General features: G+C 38.3%; 1 protein-coding gene across 2 annotated transcripts in view; it reads left to right on the top strand.

Moving 5' to 3' along the window:
• Nucleotides 1-18,784: 18,784 nt before the first annotated feature.
• Nucleotides 18,785-22,043, top strand: part of LOC128653202 (4-hydroxyphenylpyruvate dioxygenase) — a 156,076-nt gene continuing 152,817 nt past the window's right edge. The window contains exons 1-2 of one of the 2 annotated variants that reach the window (XM_053706347.1): nt 18,785-18,864; nt 21,069-21,095. In XM_053706347.1, coding sequence (XP_053562322.1) covers nt 18,862-18,864; nt 21,069-21,095 — 30 coding nt within the window. In that variant the 5' untranslated portion in view covers nt 18,785-18,861. Of the gene's footprint in view, nt 18,865-21,068; nt 21,096-21,158; nt 21,483-22,043 lie in introns of those variants that run through there. The other variant, XM_053706349.1, reaches the window with a different exon arrangement.

The raw sequence follows: 22,043 nt of genomic DNA on the forward strand, positions 1-22,043 counted from the left end.
AGTGACTGAACAAATTACCAAGCAACGTTCAACACTAGGTGGAGCCTTAAATAGCAGTATGGTAATTAGAAGTTAAAGGTACAGAATGGTAAAACCCTGACAGAAGGTTCCTTTAAATGATGTCACCCAAGATGGCGTCCCTTGAATTCTGATTGGCTGATAGAATTCTATCAGCCAATCGGAATTAAGGTAGAAAAAATCCTATTGGCTGATTGGATCAGCCAATAGGATTGAGCTTACATTGTATTAGCTGATCCAATCAGCCAATAGAATGCAAGCTCAATCCTATTTGCTGATTGGATCAGCCAGTAGGATTGAACTTGAATCCTTGGATTTTTTCTACCTTAATTCCGAATGGCTGATAGAATTCTATCAGCCAATCGGAATTCAAGGGACACCATCTTGGATGACGTCATTTAAAGGAACCTTCATTCTTCAGTTGGACTTCGTTTGAAGAGGACGCTCCGCGTTGGATGTCTTGAAGATGGAGCCGCTCCGCGCCGGATGGTTTAAGATAGAAGATGCCGCCTGGATGAATACTTCTGCCCGTCTGGAGGACCTCTTCTTCCCGGCTTGGATGAAGACTTCTGCCTGTCTGGAGGACCACTTTGCCCGGCTTCGTTGAGGACTTCGGCCTGGTTGGGTAAAGACTTCTCAAGGTAGGATGATCTTCAAGGGGTTAGTGTTAGGTTTTATTAAGGGGGTATTGGGTGGGTTTTAGAGTAGGGTTGGGTGTGTGGGTGGTGGGTTTTAATGTTGGGGTGAGTATTGTACTTTCTTTACAGGTAAAAGAGCTGATTACTTTGGGGCAATGCCCCGCAAAAGGCCATTTCTTTCATGTAATTAGCAAGAGTCCATGAGCTAGTGACGTATGGGATATACATTCCTACCAGGAGGGGCAAAGTTTCCCAAACCTCAAAATGCCTATAAATACACCCCTCACCACACCCACAATTCTGTTTTACAAACTTTGCCTCCGATGGAGGTGGTGAAGTAAGTTTGTGCTAGATTCTACGTTGATATGCGCTCCGCAGCAAGTTGGAGCCCGGTTTTCCTCTCAGCGTGCAGTGAATGTCAGAGGGATGTGAGGAGAGTATTGCCTATTTGAATGCAGTGATCTCCTTCTAAGGGGTCTATTTCATAGGTTCTCTGTTATCGGTCGTAGAGATTCATCTCTTACCTCCCTTTTCAGATCGACGATATACTCTTATATATACCATTACCTCTGCTGATTCTCGTTTCAGTACTGGTTTGGCTATCTGCTATATGTAGATGAGTGTCCTGGGGTAAGTAAGTCTTATTTTCTGTGACACTCCTAGCTATGGTTGGGCACTTTGTTTATAAAGTTCTAAATATATGTATTCAAACATTTATTTGCCTTGACTCAGAATGTTCAACTTTCCTTATTTTCAGACAGTCAGTTTCATATTTGGGATAATGCATTTTAATTTAACATTTTTCTTACCTTAAAATTTGACTTTTTCCCAGTGGGCTGTTAGGCTCGCGGGGGCTGAAAATGCTTCATTTTATTGCGTCATTCTTGGCGCGGACTTTTTTGGCGCAAAAATTCTATTTCCGTTTCCGGCGTCATACGTGTCGCCGGAAGTTGCGTCATTTTTTGACATTATTTTGCGCCAAAAATGTCGGCGTTCCGGATGTGGCGTCATTTTTGGCGCCAAAAAGCATTTAGGCGCCAAATAATGTGGGCGTCTTATTTGGCGCGAAAAAATATGGGCGTCACTTTTGTCTCCACATTATTTAAGTCTCATTTTTTATTGCTTCTGGTTGCTAGAAGCTTGTTCTTTGGCATTTTTTCCCATTCCTGAAACTGTCATTTAAGGAATTTGATCAATTTTGCTTTATATATATGTTGTTTTTTCTCTTACATATTGCAAGATGTCTCACGTTGCATCTGAGTCAGAAGATACTACAGGAAAATCGCTGTCAAGTGCTGAATCTACCAAAGCTAAGTGTATCTGCTGTAAACTTTTGGTAGCTATTTCTCCAGCTGTTGTTTGTATTGATTGTCATGACAAACTTGTTAAAGCAGATAATATTTCCTTTAGTAAAGTACCATTGCCTGTTGCAGTTCCTTCAACATCTAAGGTGCAGAATGTTCCTGATAATATAAGAGATTTTGTTTCTGAATCCATAAAGAAGGCTATGTCTGTTATTTCTCCTTCTAGTAAACGTAAAAAATCTTTTAAAACTTCTCTCCCTACAGATGAATTTTTAAATGAACATCATCATTCTGATTCTGATGATTCCTCTGGTTCAGAGTATTCTGTCTCAGAGGTTGATGCTGATAAATCTTCATATTTATTTAAAATGGAATTTATTCGTTCTTTACTTAAAGAAGTACTAATTGCTTTAGAAATAGAGGATTCCGGTCCTCTTGATACTAATTCTAAACGTTTAGATAAGGTATTTAAAGCTCCTGTGGTTATTCCAGAAGTTTTTCCTATTCCTAATGCTATTTCTGCAGTAATTTCCAAAGAATGGGATAATTTGGGTAATTCATTTACTCCTTCTAAACGTTTTAAGCATTTATATCCTGTGCCGTCTGACAGATTAGAATTTTGGGACAAGATCCCTAAAGTTGATGGGGCTATTTCTACCCTTGCTAAACGTACTACTATTCCTACGTCAGATGGTACTTCGTTTAAGGATCCTCTAGATAGTAAAATTGAATCCTTTCTAAGAAAAGCTTATCTGTGTTCAGGTAATCTTCTTAGACCTGCTATATCTTTGGCTGATGTTGCTGCAGCTTCAACTTTTTGGTTGGAAACTTTGGCACAACAAGTAACACATCGTGATTCTCATGATATTATTATTCTTCTTCAGCATGCTAATAATTTTATCTGTGATGCCATTTTTGATATTATCAGAGTTGATGTCAGGTTTATGTCTCTAGCTATTTTAGCTAGAAGAGCTTTATGGCTTAAAACTTGGAATGCTGATATGGCTTCTAAATCAACTTTGCTTTCCATTTCTTTCCAGGGTAACAAATTATTTGGTTCTCAGTTGGATTCCATTATTTCAACTGTTACTGGTGGGAAAGGAACTTTTTTACCACAGGATAAAAAATCTAAAGGTAAAAACAGGGCTAATAATCGTTTTCGTTCCTTTCGTTTCAACAAAGAACAAAAGCCTGATCCTTCATCCTCAGGAGCAGTTTCAGTTTGGAGACCATCTCCAGTCTGGAATAAATCCAAGCCAGCTAGAAAGGCAAAGCCTGCTTCTAAGTCCACATGAAGGTGCGGCCCTCATTCCAGCTCAGCTGGTAGGGGGCAGGTTACGTTTTTTCAAGGAAATTTGGATCAATTCTGTTCACAATCTTTGGATTCAGAGCATTGTTTCAGAAGGGTACAGAATTGGTTTCAAGTTGAGACCTCCTTCAAAGAGATTTTTTCTTTCCCGTGTCCCAGTAAATCCAGTAAAAGCTCAAGCATTTCTGAAATGTGTTTCAGATCTAGAGTTGACTGGAGTAATTATGCCAGTTCCAGTTCCGGAACAGGGGATGGGGTTTTATTCAAATCTCTTCATTGTACCAAAGAAGGAGAATTCTTTCAGACCAGTTCTGGATCTAAAAATATTGAATCGTTATGTAAGGATACCAACGTTCAAGATGGTAACTGTAAGGACTATCTTACCTTTTGTTCAGCAAGGGAATTATATGTCCACAATAGATTTACAGGATGCATATCTGCATATTCCGATTCATCCAGATCATTATCAGTTCCTGAGATTCTCGTTTCTGGACAAGCATTACCAGTTTGTGGCTCTGCCGTTTGGCCTAGCTACAGCTCCAAGAATTTTTACAAAGGTTCTCGGTGCCCTGCTGTCTGTAACCAGAGAACAGGGTATTGTGGTATTTCCTTATTTGGACGATATCTTGGTACTTGCTCAGTCTTTACATTTAGCAGAATCTCATACGAATCGACTTGTGTTGTTTCTTCAAGATCATGGTTGGAGGATCAATTTACCAAAAAGTTCTTTGATTCCTCAGACAAGGGTAACCTTTCTGGGTTTCCAGATGGATTCAGTGTCCATGACTCTGTCTTTAACAGACAAGAGACGTCTAAAGTTGATTGCAGCTTGTCGAAACCTTCAGTCACAATCATTCCCTTCGGTAGCCTTATGCATGGAAATTCTAGGTCTTATGACTGCTGCATCGGACGCGATCCCCTTTGCTCGTTTTCACATGCGACCTCTTCAGCTCTGTATGCTGAAGCAATGGTGCAAGGATTACACGAAGATATCTCAATTAATATCTTTAAAACCGATTGTTCGACACTCTCTAACATGGTGGACAGATCACCATCGTTTAATTCAGGGGGCTTCTTTTGTGCTTCCGACCTGGACTGTAATTTCAACAGATGCAAGTCTCACAGGTTGGGGAGCTGTGTGGGGATCTCTGACGGCACAAGGAGTTTGGGAATCTCAGGAGGTGAGATTACCGATCAATATTTTGGAACTCCGTGCAATTTTCAGAGCTCTTCAGTTTTGGCCTCTTCTGAAGAGAGAATCGTTCATTTGTTTTCAGACAGACAATGTCACAACTGTGGCATACATCAATCATCAAGGAGGGACTCACAGTCCTCTGGCTATGAAAGAAGTGTCTCGAATTTTGGTTTGGGCGGAATCCAGCTCCTGTCTAATCTCTGCGGTTCATATCCCAGGTGTAGACAATTGGGAAGCGGATTATCTCAGTCGCCAAACGTTGCATCCGGGCGAATGGTCTCTTCACCCAGAGGTATTTCTTCAGATTGTTCAAATGTGGGAACTTCCAGAAATAGATCTGATGGCGTCCCATCTAAACAAGAAACTTCCCAGGTATCTGTCCAGATCCCGGGATCCTCAGGCGGAGGCAGCGGATGCATTATCACTTCCTTGGAAGTATCATCCTGCCTATATCTTTCCGCCTCTAGTTCTTCTTCCAAGAGTAATCTCCAAGATTCTGAAGGAATGCTCGTTTGTTCTGCTGGTAGCTCCGGCATGGCCTCACAGGTTTTGGTATGCGGATCTTGTCCGGATGGCCTCTTGCCAACCGTGGACTCTTCCGTTAAGACCAGACCTTCTGTCACAAGGTCATTTTTTCCATCAGGATCTGAAATCCTTAAATTTAAAGGTATGGAGATTGAACGCTTGATTCTTGGTCAAAGAGGTTTCTCTGACTCTGTGATTAATACTATGTTACAGGCTCGTAAATCTGTTTCTCGAGAGATATATTATAGAGTCTGGAAGACTTATATTTCTTGGTGTCTTTCTCATCATTTTTCCTGGCATTCTTTTAGAATACCGAGAATTTTACAGTTTCTTCAGGATGGTTTAGATAAGGGTTTGTCCGCAAGTTCTTTGAAAGGACAAATCTCTGCTCTTTCTGTTCTTTTTCACAGAAAGATTGCTATTCTTCCTGATATTCATTGTTTTGTACAAGCTTTGGTTCGTATAAAACCTGTCATTAAGTCAATTTCTCCTCCTTGGAGTTTGAATTTGGTTCTGGGAGCTCTTCAAGCTCCTCCGTTTGAACCTATGCATTCATTGGACATTAAATTACTTTCTTGGAAAGTTTTGTTCCTTTTGGCCATCTCTTCTGCCAGAAGAGTTTCTGAATTATCTGCTCTTTCTTGTGAGTCTCCTTTTCTGATTTTTCATCAGGATAAGGCGGTGTTGCGAACTTCTTTTGAATTTTTACCTAAACTTGTGAATTCCAACAACATTAGTAGAGAAATTGTGGTTCCTTCATTATGTCCTAATCCTAAGAATTCTAAGGAGAAATCGTTACATTCTTTGGATGTTGTTAGAGCTTTGAAATATTATGTTGAAGCTACGAAATCTTTTCGTAAGACTTCTAGTCTATTTGTTATCTTTTCCGGTTCTAGAAAAGGCCAGAAAGCTTCTGCCATTTCTTTGGCATCTTGGTTAAAATCTTTGATTCATCATGCTTATGTCGAGTCGGTTAAAACTCTGCCTCAGAGAATTACAGCTCATTCTACTAGGTCAGTTTCTACTTCCTGGGCGTTTAGGAATGAAGCTTCGGTTGACCAGATCTGCAAAGCAGCAACTTGGTCCTCTTTGCATACTTTTACTAAATTCTACCATTTTGATGTATTTTCTTCTTCTGAAGCAGTTTTTGGTAGAAAAGTACTTCAGGCAGCGGTTTCAGTTTGAATCTTCTGCTTATGTTTTTCGTTAAACTTTATTTTGGGTGTGGATTATTTTCAGCAGGAATTGGCTGTCTTTATTTTATCCCTCCCTCTCTAGTGACTCTTGTGTGGAAAGATCCACATCTTGGGTAGTCATTATCCCATACGTCACTAGCTCATGGACTCTTGCTAATTACATGAAAGAAAACATAATTTATGTAAGAACTTACCTGATAAATTCATTTCTTTCATATTAGCAAGAGTCCATGAGGCCCGCCCTTTTTTTGCGGTGGTTATGATCTTGTATAAAGCACAATTATTCCAATTCCTTATTTTATATGCTTTCGCACTTTTTTATCACCCCACTTCTTGGCTATTCGATGAATCTCTACGACCGATAACAGAGAACCTATGAAATAGACCCCTTAGAAGGAGATCACTGCATTCAAATAGGCAATACTCTCCTCACATCCCTCTGACATTCACTGCACGCTGAGAGGAAAACCGGGCTCCAACTTGCTGCGGAGCGCATATCAACGTAGAATCTAGCACAAACTTACTTCACCACCTCCATCGGAGGCAAAGTTTGTAAAACAGAATTGTGGGTGTGGTGAGGGGTGTATTTATAGGCATTTTGAGGTTTGGGAAACTTTGCCCCTCCTGGTAGGAATGTATATCCCATACGTCACTAGCTCATGGACTCTTGCTAATATGAAAGAAATGAATTTATCAGGTAAGTTCTTACATAAATTATGTTTTTAAGGGCTATTTGTAATTTAGTATAGGGTAGGGCTTTTTATTATTTTGGGTTTTTTTTATTTTTTTATTAGGGGGATTAGATTAAGTGTAATTAGTTTAAAAATCTTGTAATTATTTTATTTTTTTCTGTAATTTAGTGTTGTTGTTTTTTTGTACTTGTTCGGGGTGTTAGGTTTAGACTTAGATTTAGGGGTTAATACATATAATATAGTTGCGGTGACGTTGGGGGCGGTAAATTAGGGGTTAATAAATGTAGGTAGGTGTTGGCTATGTTAGGGACGGCAGATTAGGGGTTAATAAAATTTAACTAGTGTTTGCGATGCGGGAGGGCGGTGGTTTAGGGGTTAATATATTTTTTATAGTGGCGGCGATGTCCGGTTCTGCAGATTAGGGGTTAAAAAATATTTTTTAGTGTTTGCGATGTGGGGGGCTCGGTTTAGGGGTTAATAGGTAGTTTATGGGTGTTAGTGTACTTTTTAGCACTTTAGTTAAGAGTTTTATGCTACGGTGTTAGCCCATAAAACTCTTAACTACTGACTTTTAAATGCGGTATCAGTCTTGACAGGAGAGGCTGTACCGCTCACTTTTTGGAAGACTCGTAATACCGGCATTAGGCAAATCCCATTGAAAAAAGAGGATACACAATTAACGTAAGTGGATTTGCGGTATTTTCGAATGTGACCAAAAAAGTGAGCGGTGAGCCTGTCCCTGCAAGACTCGTAATACCAGCGGGCATTAAAAAGCAGCGTTGGGACCTCTCAACGCTGCTTTTTAAGGCTAACGCAAGACTCGTAATCTAGCCGTTAGTTATTAATAGTAGGTTTTATTTAGATTTATTTTAACTATATTTAAGTTAGGGGGTGTTAGGGTTAGACTTAGATTTAGGGGTTAATAAATTTAGTATAGTGGCAGCGACGTTGGGGGTGGCAGATTAGGGGTTAATAAATGTAGATAGGTGGCGGCGATGTTAGGGACAGCAGATTAGGGGTTAATAATATTTAACTAATGTTTGCGATGCGGGAGTGTGGCAGTTTAGGGGTTAATGTGTTTATTCTAGTGGCGCCGATGCCTGGAACGGCAGATTAGGGGTTAATAAATGTAGATAGGTGGCAGCGATGTTAGGGACAGCAGATTAGGGGTTAATAATATTTAACTAGTGTTTGTGAGGCAGGAGTGCGGCGGTTTAGGGGTTAATATGTTTATTCTAGTGGCTGCGATGTCCGGAGTGGCAGATTAGGGGTTAATAATTTTATTTTAGTGTTTGCGATGCGGGAGGGCCTCGGTTTAGGAGTTAATAGGTAGTTTATGGGTGTTAGTGTACTTTTTAGCACTTTAGTTATGAGTTTTATGCTACAGCTTTGTAGCGTAAAACTCATAACTACTGACTTTAAAATGCGGTATGAATCTTGACGGGATAGGTTGTACCGCTCACTTTTTGGCCTCCCAGGACAAGCTCGTAATACCGGTGCTATGGAAGTCCCATCGAAAAAAGGCTATATGCAATTTGCGTAAGTTGATTTGCGGTAAGGCCAAAAAAGTGTGCGGGACAGCTGTACCTACAAGACTCGTAATACCAGCGGTAGTAAAAAAGCAGCGTTATGAGCCTTAACGCTGCTTTTTACTCATAACGCAAAACTCGTAATCTAGCCGCTTGCCTTTTGAGGAGACCAAACTCCTTGTGCACACTTGGACCCCCATAATACACCTAACCCAACACACTTGTCTGCAATTTGGATCATCTTTGATCTGTTATAGAAAGTCTCATTGACGTGGAGTCTATTATGACTCCAAGGAAGGATACTGTGGTCCAAAGTGATAGAGAACTCTTTGGAATGTTGATTTTCCAGCCATGCATGCAAAGAAACAACAAAAGTTTCTTGGCATGAGATACAGCTAAAGGTAAAGATTGAATCTGTACCAAGATATCATCCAGGTAAGGAACTACTGAAATAACTTGAGTTAGAATTAGAGACAGAAGGGCTCCCAGAACCTTTTAAAGATCCTGGGAGCGGTAGCCAGACCAAATGGAAGAACAACAAACTGATAATGTTTGTCCTTGAAGGCAAAACTAAGGAACTGATGATGGTCTCTGTGGATAGAAATATGACAATGTGCATCCTTCAAATCTATCATGGACATAAATTGCCCCTATTGAACCGGGGGGAAGAATATTTTGAATTGTTTCGAATTGTTTCTATCTTGAAGGAAGGAACTCTGAGAAATGTGTTAAGAGTCTTTATATCCAGATTGGCCTAAAAAGTTTCTTTGTGAGTATGAACAGGTTGGAATAAAAATCTTGGCCTTGTTTTGGTATCAAAACTTGAACAATTACTCCCATGAGTTCTAGTTCCTGAACACAATGAAGAAAAGCCTGAATCACAAGATTCTTTGAAACATGGGACAGAAGAAACCTTCCTCTGGGAGGCCTTAATCTCAAAACCATGTTTAGAGCCCAAGGATCCTGGACAGTTTGAGACTAGGCCCCTTGAAAAAGGCATAATCTGCCCCTACCAGAATTTAATCTAGATTGGGGGCCGTACCTTCATTGTGCTTTGAGAGCGGAAGAAGACTTTTTGGACTGCTTAGACTTGTTTCAGGATTGATTGATTAGTTTTCCAGGAAGGCCTTGAAGAGATTTGTCTTTGATTAGAGGAGGAAGATCATTGGTTCCTTGATTGATAAAATGAACAACATTGTTTTGAATATTTACCTTTTCCCTTAGATTTCTGGTCTTTAGGGTGAAAAGCACCTTTACCTCCAGTAACAGTAAAAATTATAGCATCTAGATCAGGTCCAAATAAAATATTTCCTTTAAAAGGAAGAGTAAGTTCTAGACTTTGGTACCATGTCTGCTGACTAATATTTGAGCCACAAAGCTCTTCTTGTCAAGACAGAAAGACTCATGTTTTTGACATTCAATTTGATGATATCAATAATAGCATCACAAATAAAAGCAATTGCAGAATGAATATATTTCAGACAAGACTGAAGATCTTCCTCAACAGAATCTTCTGAAAGCTGTCCAGCCAAATTATCACACCAAAGTGACAAGGTCGCTGCTACACAAGCAATGCTAATTGCTGTTTTGAATAAATATCTTGCTTGAATAAATTTCCAATTTCCTATCCATGGGGTCTTTGAAAAAGGTAATATCATCTAGGGGAATAGTAGTCCTTCTTGCAAGAGTAGAAATTGCACCGTCTACTTTTAGAATTGTTTCCTAAAGTTCCACAGTGACAGCAGGCAAATGGAACATCTTTTTGTATGTAGAAGTTGGATTGAATGGAAGCCCTCGACTATTCCTTAGAAATGATTTCAGTAACAGCATCAGGAACTGGAAAAACACCTTGGATTTTAACAGACGGCTTGAAAATCAAATCCAACTGTTTAACTGATTTTTCCTCAGTGGGATTAGAATCTTGCACCCCCCTAAGGTAAGCAATACCTCCTTTAACAAAGATCTATGATGTTCAACCTTAAACTGAGTCCTGATCATCAGATGCCTCTGAGACTCAGAAGGGTCTGTAAAATCAGCTACAAGCTGCTTTTTTGAGAATCTCTTGTGCATACCCGGAGGAGGCATGGCCGCCATTATATCGGATTCAGTAGAACCCACATAGTTTTTAAATTCTGGATAGAACTCTGAAGAGCTACCTTGAACTGTACAAACAGAGGGAGAACAGACTTCTTTAGAGGCAAGGGCAGTAGTAGACTGCTTAGCATTCTTAAAGAGATCCATACATGAGCTACATAACTGAGCTTGAGGAGTGAACAGGAGTTGATTTACAAAAATTAAATTGAAATATATGATCAGAGGATCTACCCTCTGAACAATAAGATGAAATAGGGACATTATAAAGATCACAGACAGACAACATTATTGTTGAAGTAAGGCAATATATAAAGCTTAACAGGGGACAGGAAACTAAACTAAAATAAACAGAGACCTTAACAATAAAGTCTGAGATAGCAAAAGAAAAGGAAATAAACTGTATTGTCTGAAACACACACAGAATTAAAAGTTTGTCACTAAAAAAAACAAGTGAGATTAATAATAGATTAAGTTTAGAGAAAGCTTACCCCATCCACAATGAAGATACAAATCAAGGAGAATAGCAATAAATCTGTCTCACACTGATATAACAAAAATGCGCCAACAGAGAGGAAGGGTGGGCATTAAGATGGAGGTAAAAATAACCCACTTAGTAAAGTGTGTGCAATACAACAAGACAAAATTTCCATTTCCCCTAAAGTCTCCAGATAAACACATAGACAAGAAATGAATAATGTCTGTAAATATTTTAAGTCCCCTGGCTATGATGTACAATAACCTGCGTACCTGCTAATAGCCTGTGGGCTATCAGGGAGATAGTGCATATTAACCCCTTAGTGACCAGACCACTTTTCAATTTGTTGACCATCTGGGACCAAGGCTATTTTTGCATTTCTGCGATGTTTGTGTTTAACTGTAATTTTCCTCTTACTCATTTACTGTACCCACACAAATCATATACCGTTTTTCTCGCCATTAAATGGACTTTCTAAAGATACCATTATTTTCATCATATCTTATAATTTACTATAAAAACATTATAAAATATCAGGAAAAAATGAAAAAAACGCACTTTTTCTAACTTTGAGCCCCAAAATCTCTTACACATCTACAACCACCATAAAATACCAATGCTAAACAGTTTCTAAATTTTGTCTTGAGTTTAGAAATACCCAATGTTTACATGTTCTTTGCTTTTTTTGCAAGTTATAGGGCAATAAGTACAAGTAGCACTTTGCTATTTCAAAACCATTTTTTTTCAAAATTGGCGATAGTTTAATTGTAACACCAATATCTGTCAGGAATCCCTGAATTACCCTTCAAATGTATATATTTTTTAAAAGAAGACAACCGAAGGTATTAAACTTGGAGTATTTTGACTTTTTTCATGCAACCATTTTACCACCAATCTATGCCAAAGTTTGGAAAAAAAATAATAATTAGATTTTTTTATAAAATAGCAATTTAAGAATACATTTACTGATAATGTTAAGGGTTACTACCAAATAACACCCTAATATGTCTTCAGCAGCATCTCCTGGGTACAGTGATACCACCCATGTATAGGTGTGTCTGGTTCTCTGGGGGCTAAAAGGCCTTATTTTTAGGAAGCGCATTCCAGTTTTTCAACTTGGAATTTTCACATCGGTCATCATGCATCCATGTCCTATTTGGGACATTTCTGAAGCTGGCCAATGAAATTTACCCCCATCAAACCATATATTTTTGAGAAGTAGACCCCCTCGGGTATTTGAAATGCTGGTATTTTAACACTTTGCATGCACTTATTTAACCACCAGTCTTTGTCAAACTTTTGGGTAGTAATTTTTTTGTGTTATTTTTCACACACATTGTACTTTAGGCATGGATTCTCAGTTCCTGTTATGTGTTACTGCCAAAAAACACCTCAATATGTGTTCAACAACATCTCCTGAGTACAGTAATACCACCCATGTATAGGTGTGTCGGGTTCTCTGGGGGCTAAAAGGCCTTATTTTTAGGAAATGCATTCCAGTTTTTTTACTTGGAATTTTCACATCTATCATCATGCACCCATGTCCTATTTGGGACATTTCTGAAGCTGGCCAATGAAATTGACCCCCATCAAACCATATATTTTTGAGAAGTAGACCCGCTAGGGTAATTCAAATGCTGGTATTTTAACACTTTCCATGCACTTATTTAACCACCAGTCTTTGTCAAACTTTTGGGTAGTCATTTTTTTGTGTTATTTTTCACAGACATTGTACTTTAGGCATGGATTCTCGGTTACTGTTATGTGTTACTGCCAAAACAACACCTCAATATGTGTTCAACAACATCTCCTGAGTACAGTGATACCACCCATGTATAGGTGTGTCGGGTTCTCTGGGGGCTAAAAGGCCTTATTTTTAGGAACCGCATTTCAGTTTTTTTACTTGGAATTTTCACATCTGTCATCATGCACCCATGTCCTATTTGGGACATTTCTGAAGCTGGCCAATGAAATTTACTCCCATCAAACCATATATTTTTGAGAAGTAGACCCCCTTGGGTATTTCAAATGCTGGTATTTTAACACTTTCCATGCACTTATTTAACCACCAGTCTTTGTCAAACTTTTGGGTAGTCATTTTTTTGTTATTTTTCACACACATTGTATTTTAGGCATGGATTCTCAGTTCCTGTTATGTTTTACTGCCAAAAAACACCTCAATATGTGTTCAACAACATCTCCTGAGTACAGTGATACCACCCATGTATAGGTGTTTCGGGTTCTCTGGGGGCTAAAAGGCCTTATTTTTAGGAAATGCATTCCAGTTTTTTTACTTGGAATTTTCACATCTGTCATCATGCACCCATGTCCTATTTGGGACATTTCTGAAGCTGGCCAATGAAATTGACCCCCATCAAACCATATATTTTTGAGAAGTAGACCCGCTAGGGTAATTCAAATGCTGGTATTTTAACACTTTCCATGCACTTATTTAACCACTAGTCTTTGTCAAACTTTTGGGTAGTCATTTTTTTGTTATTTTTCACACACATTGTATTTTAGGCATGGATTCTCAGTTCCTGTTATGTGTTACTGCCAAAAAACACCTCAATATGTGTTCAACAACATCTCCTGAGTACAGTGATACCACCCATGTATAGGTGTGTCGGGTTCTCTGGGGGCTAAAAGGCCTTATTTTTAGGAAGCGCATTCCATTTTTTTACTTGGAATTTTCACATCTGTCATCATGCACCCATGTCCTATTTGGGACATTTCTGAAGCTGGCCAATGAAATTGACCCCCATCAAACCATATATTTTTGAGAAGTAGACCCCCTCGGGTATTTCAAATGCTGGTATTTTAACACTTTCCATGCACTTATTTAACCACCAGTCTTTGTCAAACTTTTGGGTAGTCATTTTTTTGTGTTATTTTTCACACACATTGTACTTTAGGCATGGATTCTCAGTTCCTGTTATGTGTAACTGCCAAAAAACACCTCAATATGTGTTCAACAACATCTCCCGAGTACATTGATACCACCCATGTATAGGTGTGTCGGGTTCTCTGGGGGCTAAAAGGCCTTATTTTTAGGAAGCGCATTCCAGTTTTTCAACTTGGAAGTTTCACATCCCATGCACCCATGTCCTATTTAAGATATTTCTGAAGCCGGCCAATGTAATTTACCCCCATCAAACCATATATTTTTGAAAAGAAGACATCCTAGGGTATTTCATATGCTGGTATTTTAACACTTTCCTTGCACTAATTCAACCACCAGTCTTTGTCATACTATTGGGCATTCGTTTTTTTGTGTTATTTTTCACATACATTGTACTTTAGACATGGATTCACAGCTCCTGTTATGTGTTACTACCAAAGAAGACACCAATATGTGGTCAACAACATCTCCTGAGTTCAGTGATACCTATGCATAGGTTTGGTGGCTTGTTTGGGGGGTGCAATGCCAAATGTCTGACATGCGTTTGTGATTTTTTTTCACATTTAACATATTTTCTTTGCCTATCGTCTTTTTTGGGGGTCTTTTAACATACCCCAATGTATTTGTTTTCCATGAATGTGCATATATTTGAAAAGTTGACACCCCAAGGTATTATATATGGGGTGCTTTGATGACTTTGATGCAACCGTTTTAGCCCAAAAAATTGGAGAAAGTGTATGGTGGTAATTTTTCAATTTTCATTTTTACAGACACATTGCTTTTTGACTATGATTTAGGAGAGACTGTTGTAAGTTATTGCAAAAGAATAATTCAGGTTGTTTTCTGCAAGGCACCCTGAGTACACCTCTGCCCCCCATGCATAGGTTTGCCAGGATTTTGGGAAGGTTATGTTACAATTTTATGACTTGTGATTTAGTTATTAAAAATGAAAGTATTTCTTCTGATAGGCCTATCTTTAGTTTGGGGCCTATCGCATACCCCACTTTTATTTATTGCCATGAAAGTGTATATTTTTGAAATGTTGACACCCCAAGGTATTGTATATGGTGTGCTTTGATGCCTTTGAAGCAACCGTTTTAGCCCAAAAAATTGGAGAAAGTGTATGGTGGTAATTTTTCAATTTTCATTTTTACAGACACATTGCTTTTTGACTATGATTTAGGAGAGACTGTTGTAAGCTATTACAAAAACATACTTCAGGTTGTTTTCTGCAAGGCACCCTGAGAACACCTATGTCCCCCATGCATAGGTTTGACAGGGGTTTTGGTTAAAAAAAAACAGGCCCAATTTTAGAAAATAGAGTAGTGAAATGCAAAAATCTGGCACAGTAAAAGTAAAAAAAAAACAAAAACAAAAAAAATATATAATAGTAAACATAACCAAAAAATAAATAAAAATAACAGCAAATGTATTTATTTTTTTAAAAATTGACCATTGTATGGTACCGCTTGAAGCAATCCCCAATGCAGAGTGCAGCCTGTCCAGGGCAATCAGGACAGTGATATATAGTGTCCCTTCTCTTCCTCCTCTTTGTACAGACTCTGCATTTTTTTTTTGTGGTTTCTGCTTTGCGGCAGTAGGGGGGATTTTAAAAATAAAATGGGTAGCCCCAACTCTGCTCTCTCCCATCACCGCCCGGGGAGCAGGTGCATCATGGTACAAAATCCCCAAAATAATCTGGAGCTGAAACTGTAAAAAAGTATTTTTAACTCTGGGGTTTGCTTTTTGGAACAACAAAAAAGCGTTGTAGGTTGCAATCTGCATTAGGTAAATTGCAACCTTTTTGTACCAGGCCCTTGTCTTCAGCATAATTAGGTAGGGCTGCAGCAGCTGATCAGCCAGATCAACCCCACCCATATGCCGGTTATAAGACTTGATGCACACTGGCTTCCTTATGATCTCAGCTCTGCCACGTACAGAAACCGCCACCGTCCTCTCTGTGTGGATGGTGGTAAGAAGGTATACATCCTTCTTGTCTCTGTACTTAAGTGCCAACAGCTCCTCTTGGCGCAGAGCTGAGGTCTCCCCCCTTCGTAGCCGGGTGCGTACAAGTTGTCCTGGGAAACCTTTGCGGTTCTTTTTAATTGTACCGCAAGCTACTGTATTAAAGCAATACAGTAGCTTGAACAAAAGGACACTTGTATAAAAATTGTCCAAGTACAAGTGATACCCTTTGTTCATTACGGGGAATATCAGGTCCCAGACAATCTTGCCAGTGGTTCCCATATGTTCTGGGCAACCTGGAGGGTCAAGGTGGCTATCCTTTCCCTCATACACCCGGAAGGCCTGAGTATACCCAGTCTCGCTCTCACAGAGCTTATACACCTTTACCCCATATCTGGAGCGCTTGGAAGGAATATACTGCTTGAATCCCAGCCTTCCCTTATACTTCATTAGGGATTCATCAACGCATATATTCCTTCCAGGTGTATAAGCCTCTGCAAACCTGGCAGAAAAGTGGGTAATCAGGGGGCGGATTTTATACAGCCTGTCAAATTGGGGATGCTCCCTAGGGGGGCACAGGCTGTTGTCGCTGAAGTGCATGAAATGCAGAATCATTTCATACCTCTTCCTTGACATAGTCTGGGAGAAAATGGGTGTAGAGCAGATGGGGCTACTGCTCCAGTAGGAGCAAATGGAGGGTTTCTTTATGATGCCCATCAGCATAGTCAATGCCCAGAATTTTTTTAATTCTGGCACATTGATGGGGGCCCATTGCTGCTTTGCCAAATATGTTCCAGGCTTTGCAGCACGGAACTGATGGGCATATAAATTAGTTTGGGCGACAATGTTCCCCAATACATCATCGCCCAGAAACACTTCCAGAAACTGCTGGGGGCTAAAACCTGCCACATCTATATTTATGCCAGCATTTGCTGTGAAGGGTGGGATATCTGGCCTCTGGAGATGAGGCGTTACCCACTCTTCAGCAGCAATGGCAGCAACATGCCTCCTTCTAGCAGGGGGGCTGGCAGGGGGGGTAGCAGGGGGGCTGGCAGGGGGGCTAGCAGCCACAGATACATCACTATCAGTTAAGACTGCATCTAGTGATGTATCTGAGCATATGGCAGGGTCAAAATTGGGGTCTGAGTCAGACATAGAGGCATCTGACTCTGACGCAAGGATGGCATATGCCTCCTCAGCACTATATATTTTCTGTGACATTTTTGTATCTGTCACAGAAAAAATTTACTAAAAAAATTTAAATTTAAATTAATTAACTAAATTAAATTAATTAACTAAATTAACTAGCAAAAAAGTACAGCTATGCTACTGCCAGTGATTTATAGCGATCACTGGCAAGCTAGGGGTTAATGGCTCTGAAAATTAAATTAAATTAACTAAATGGTTCTGGAAAGAGCCTTTGGATTTTTAAAAAAATAACAACAACAAAATTAACCCCTAAAAAAATGCACAGACAGCAAAAAAGTACAGCTATGCTACTGCCAGTGATTTATAGCGATCACTGGCAAGCTAGGGGTTAATGACTCTGGAAATTAAATTAGCTAAATGGCTCTGAAAAGAGCCTTTGGGTTTTTTTAAAAAATACAACAAAAAAATTAACCCCTAAAAAAAATGCACAGACAGCAAAAAAAGTGCAGCTATGCTACTGCCAGTGATTTATAGTGATCACTGGCAAGCTAGGGGTTAATGGCTCTGAAAAGAGCCTTTGGTTCTATAATTTTTTAACAAATAAAAGAAATAAATCTCTCTCTCTGCTAAATACAGGTCTCTCTCTCTCTCCAACAAAAACGCAAGTGAGGAGAGGGAGGGAGATCCACACTGATCAGTGTCAATATTTACAAATATTGACATGATCAGACAAATGGGGTATTTTATTATTATTATTTTTTTTGGTGTGGGAGGCTCAGATTGGGTGACCCTAGCTTGCCCCTATGATGAGGCAGGCTAGGGACACCCCCAGAGACCCCATGATGCGCTGGGCATCGCCATCTTGGATGCCTGGAGAGGGAGGGGGGGCAATATAGGGCTTTTTATTTTATTAGTTTATATATTTTTTTTTAAATTTTTATATTATTTTATTACTAACTAAGTGTCTCGACCCACTGAGGCACTTAGCACACAAGCAGAGCATCGGAAGGGTGTCCGATCGCTTCCGATGCTCTGAAATACAGCCGGGCTCCACGTGGAGTAAAACCGGAAGTGATCACTCGTGGGGGAGTGATCAATCCGGTCCCGGTACTCGGGAACAGTATTGCAGGATGCATAGACATCGAGGCATCCCTGCAATACTGTTAGAGCAGCTGGAAGCGATTTCGATCGCTTCCAGTGCTCTGTTTAACCGACGACGTATGCCATACGTCCTCGGTCGTTAAGTGCTTTTTTTTTTAGGACGTATGGCATACGTCGTCGGTCGTTAAGGGGTTAATATACCAGAAGTAATGGACTTGTGGACTCTTGCGTAAGTTGCTGAATGAAAACTCTCCCCAAAGTCACTGTTTTTTTTATTTTTGTTTCAGGATTCTCTTCAGAAAAATTAAGCATACTATACATTTCAGAAAACTGAGAGCCTTATTCCTTGTTTATTAGTACAGCAATTCTGAGTTTCACAAGAACTGTGAATTACCTGCAATTCCAAATATATATATATTTATATTTACAGTATATTTATAATTATATATTATAATATATTTCGAGTGTAGCAAGCAATTTGGCACATTGTTTTGTTTTTTGTTATTAGTGATGTAGTGGATTACACAACTGATCAAAGTCTGCTTTTTAGGAGTAAAGGGAAAAGGTGAGGGACCTGGAACAGTTAAACTCACTGCAGAATTTATTTATTTTGTGGTGGGAGCCAGGGGCGGTTATAGGGTGTTTTTTAGATAGCCAATCATTTTGGCCCTTCAAGGTTTTATACTTGAGTCTACATTGTTCTTTTCAATTATTTGTATTCTGACTACCACAAGCCTGATTAACTCTCTAGAGGTATTACCTTTCCACAATGGTAAGTACATATTTTCAAAAATTTAAAATAATATTGAGCTGATATTAAATGCACTCTAGAATCCTAAACAAATAGCCATAAAAATACTTAATATATAATAATAAAAATGCTCTACTAACACAGTGCACATCTTCACAACAGACGATACTGCAGTTAATACCTACAAAGGTAGCTGTCCATATGGAATACTGGCATGTGCACATTATTCAAATACATCATTTGTTAGGGTAGGCAATAGCAAGCAGTTGTGGGCAACAAGTCTAATCTACTACAGTTACATTACACAGATATTTATCCTTCACAGATAGCTATGTACAGTAGCAATATCCTGAAAGATTTGGTAATTAAACTGATACTAATAAAAGTAAATGTTTACCACCTCTGCCCCCTGTATTATAAACACATACATATATAAACACATACATATATAAACACATACATATATAAATATATACATATATAAACACATACATATATAAACACATACATATATAAATATATACATATATAAACACATACATATATAAACACATGCATATATAAACACATGCATATATAAACACATACATATATAAAGACATGCATATATAAAGACATGCATATATAAACACATGCATATATAAACACATACATATATAAACACATGCGTATATAAACACATGCATATATAAACACATACATATATATATTAGTGTAGACTGTCCCTTTAGGGCCTCCCTAAAGGGACAGTCTACCTAACCTAACAGGTCAGGTTTTCAGGATTACCTTGTGTGAGAGCAGGTAAAATAACCACGTTTACTAATCAGCAGATTATTTCACCAGTGCTCAAGTCAGATATACAGGTTTGAAAACCAGTGAGCTAGAGCATACAGTTTTAAACAATTTTGTTGAAAAGCATGCCTAGATAGGCTAATAAGCAGTAATGAACTACCGGGAACTGGCTGCTGATTAGTGGCTATATATATATATGCCTGTTGTCGTTGGCACATCTGATGTGTTCAACTAGTTCCCAGTAGTGCATTGCTGCTCCTTTAGCAAAGGATACCAAGAGAATAAATTTGATAAAATAAGTACACGAGAAAGTTGTTAAAAATTGTATGCTCTGTCATGTCCCTTTGAAAAATAATAATACAGTACTGTTGTTTTCTATATTAGCCATCATCACTTTTAGTATCTATCATCTATCTATCTATCTATCTATCTATCTGTGTTTTGACATGTTGTTAACTGCATTCATAAAGCCAGATATATAATTATTACTACTGTAATAAAGTTTTCTAAATCTGGACCATTCAAAACATCAGTCAGGAAGTGTGCATTGTGGCTGTGAAACTATGACTTGTGTAAATAATCTGAAATGTAGTATGTATAAACCATGATGCTAACACAATGTAAGAATGTTACATAATGCAAGTTGTTTTATAAAGATTATAGATAAATGCTGATTTCCATTACATTATATAATCTCTGCCAGCTATGTGTAACAGGGCTTGAAAAATAAATATAGTTTAACATTCCTGAGCGTGTGGTATATTTTAGTTTTTAAAGAATCAAATAATATATAGATAATATACAGTAATAGAAATATGGGAACACTACTTTTTATCCTAATTATATGTGATTGTTAAATAATTAAATGATATTGGCTTTAGATAATTATGCTAAATCATTCTGGATATGGAGTAAAATTTTGTATACATAGAATCATATGAATTTTGGAAACCTCTTTTTAATGTTTTTTTTTTAATTCCTTTTTAAGATTGTGTAAAATTAGTTTGTTCTTTAAAGCAGTTCATACGTATTCTTGGATAGTATATTCATGGAAGTGTGTTGTTTAAAAATCTACCTGTTTGTTTAGGCCTAGAATATATTGGCCTACTAGAATATATTGGCCTACTAGAATATATAGGCCTACTAGAATATATAGGCCTACTAGAATATATTGGCCTACTAGAATATATTGGCCTACTAGAATATATTGGCCTACTAGAATATATAGGCCTACTAGAATATATTAGCGATACTTATTAACCACTTATTTGATCAATCAATCTATCTGTCTGTTAATACTATAATCTGATAGGTTATTACATGGTAAAACATCATTTTTGTATTTGAATTGTCAATTGTGTTTCTAAATTTAAAATGATCCAGAACATTAAATAGGAAAAATTTAAAAAATGTTTCTTTCTATTCTGTTTCAGACAAGTTATACAGATAAAGGAGAAAAGGTAACAATACTACTCATTTGACCTATTTTAAGATTATTTTCAGATTAAAAAGCATCTTGAAGATTAAAAGGAAAATGAACTGTTAATGGCAACAACAAAAAACAACTGAAGTATCCTCTAGCAGACAAGGAATTTTCAGAAGCCAGGCTCACAAGCAGATCCATGAAAGCTGGTTTGCCCAACAGAGACTGGGATGTAGCAGCACATTTCTTAGGGCTTTATTTATCATGATGTGAAAGTTCAGATTGGTTGCAGCTTTGCCCATTTGATATTTATGAAGCAGCAGTTTAAACCACTGCTTCCTAAACCCTCTCCTCCAACTTGCAGATGAATGATGATTGACAGCCATTCTGTCACACAATTTGTCGAGCATTTACTTGTGCAATGGTAAATATGAGGAACAAATGTGCCCCACAATTTATCATGAAATTAAGACAGGTTCACAACATGAGAATCTTGTCCATCCGCATATTGATAGATCTATTCCTAAGTCATGACTGGTAGACGCCAATGCTGTGTATTTTCCCCTTTTCAAAACAACTAATATAGCTTAAATTGATAGGAAAGTAAAACTTAAACTTGCATGATTCAGATAGAGCATGTCATTTTAAGACACTTTTAAATTCACTTTTAAATGTGCTGTGTTCTCTTAGTATCCCTTACTGAAAAATAATATGCACATATCCTACACTAGTGGGAGCTAGCGGCTGATTGGTGCCTGCAAACATTTGTCTCTTGTGATTGGCTAACTACGTGTGTTTTGCATCAGAACTCTAGATGTATTTTGTATAAGTTGTAATTCAACAAAATATGAGAATGTTGGGTATTATGCATGTGCATTTAGACTATTTGGAAGCAAATAAATGCCGAATATGGCGGCCCCAGCAGCATTTGGCTATTTTCTGAGCTGGATGTCTTCTTGTGAAAATGCACAGATCTTAAATAAAG

Source organism: Bombina bombina, chromosome 3 (genome assembly GCF_027579735.1).
Source record: "Bombina bombina isolate aBomBom1 chromosome 3, aBomBom1.pri, whole genome shotgun sequence".
In the NCBI taxonomy this organism is placed as follows: Eukaryota; Metazoa; Chordata; class Amphibia; order Anura; family Bombinatoridae; genus Bombina; species Bombina bombina.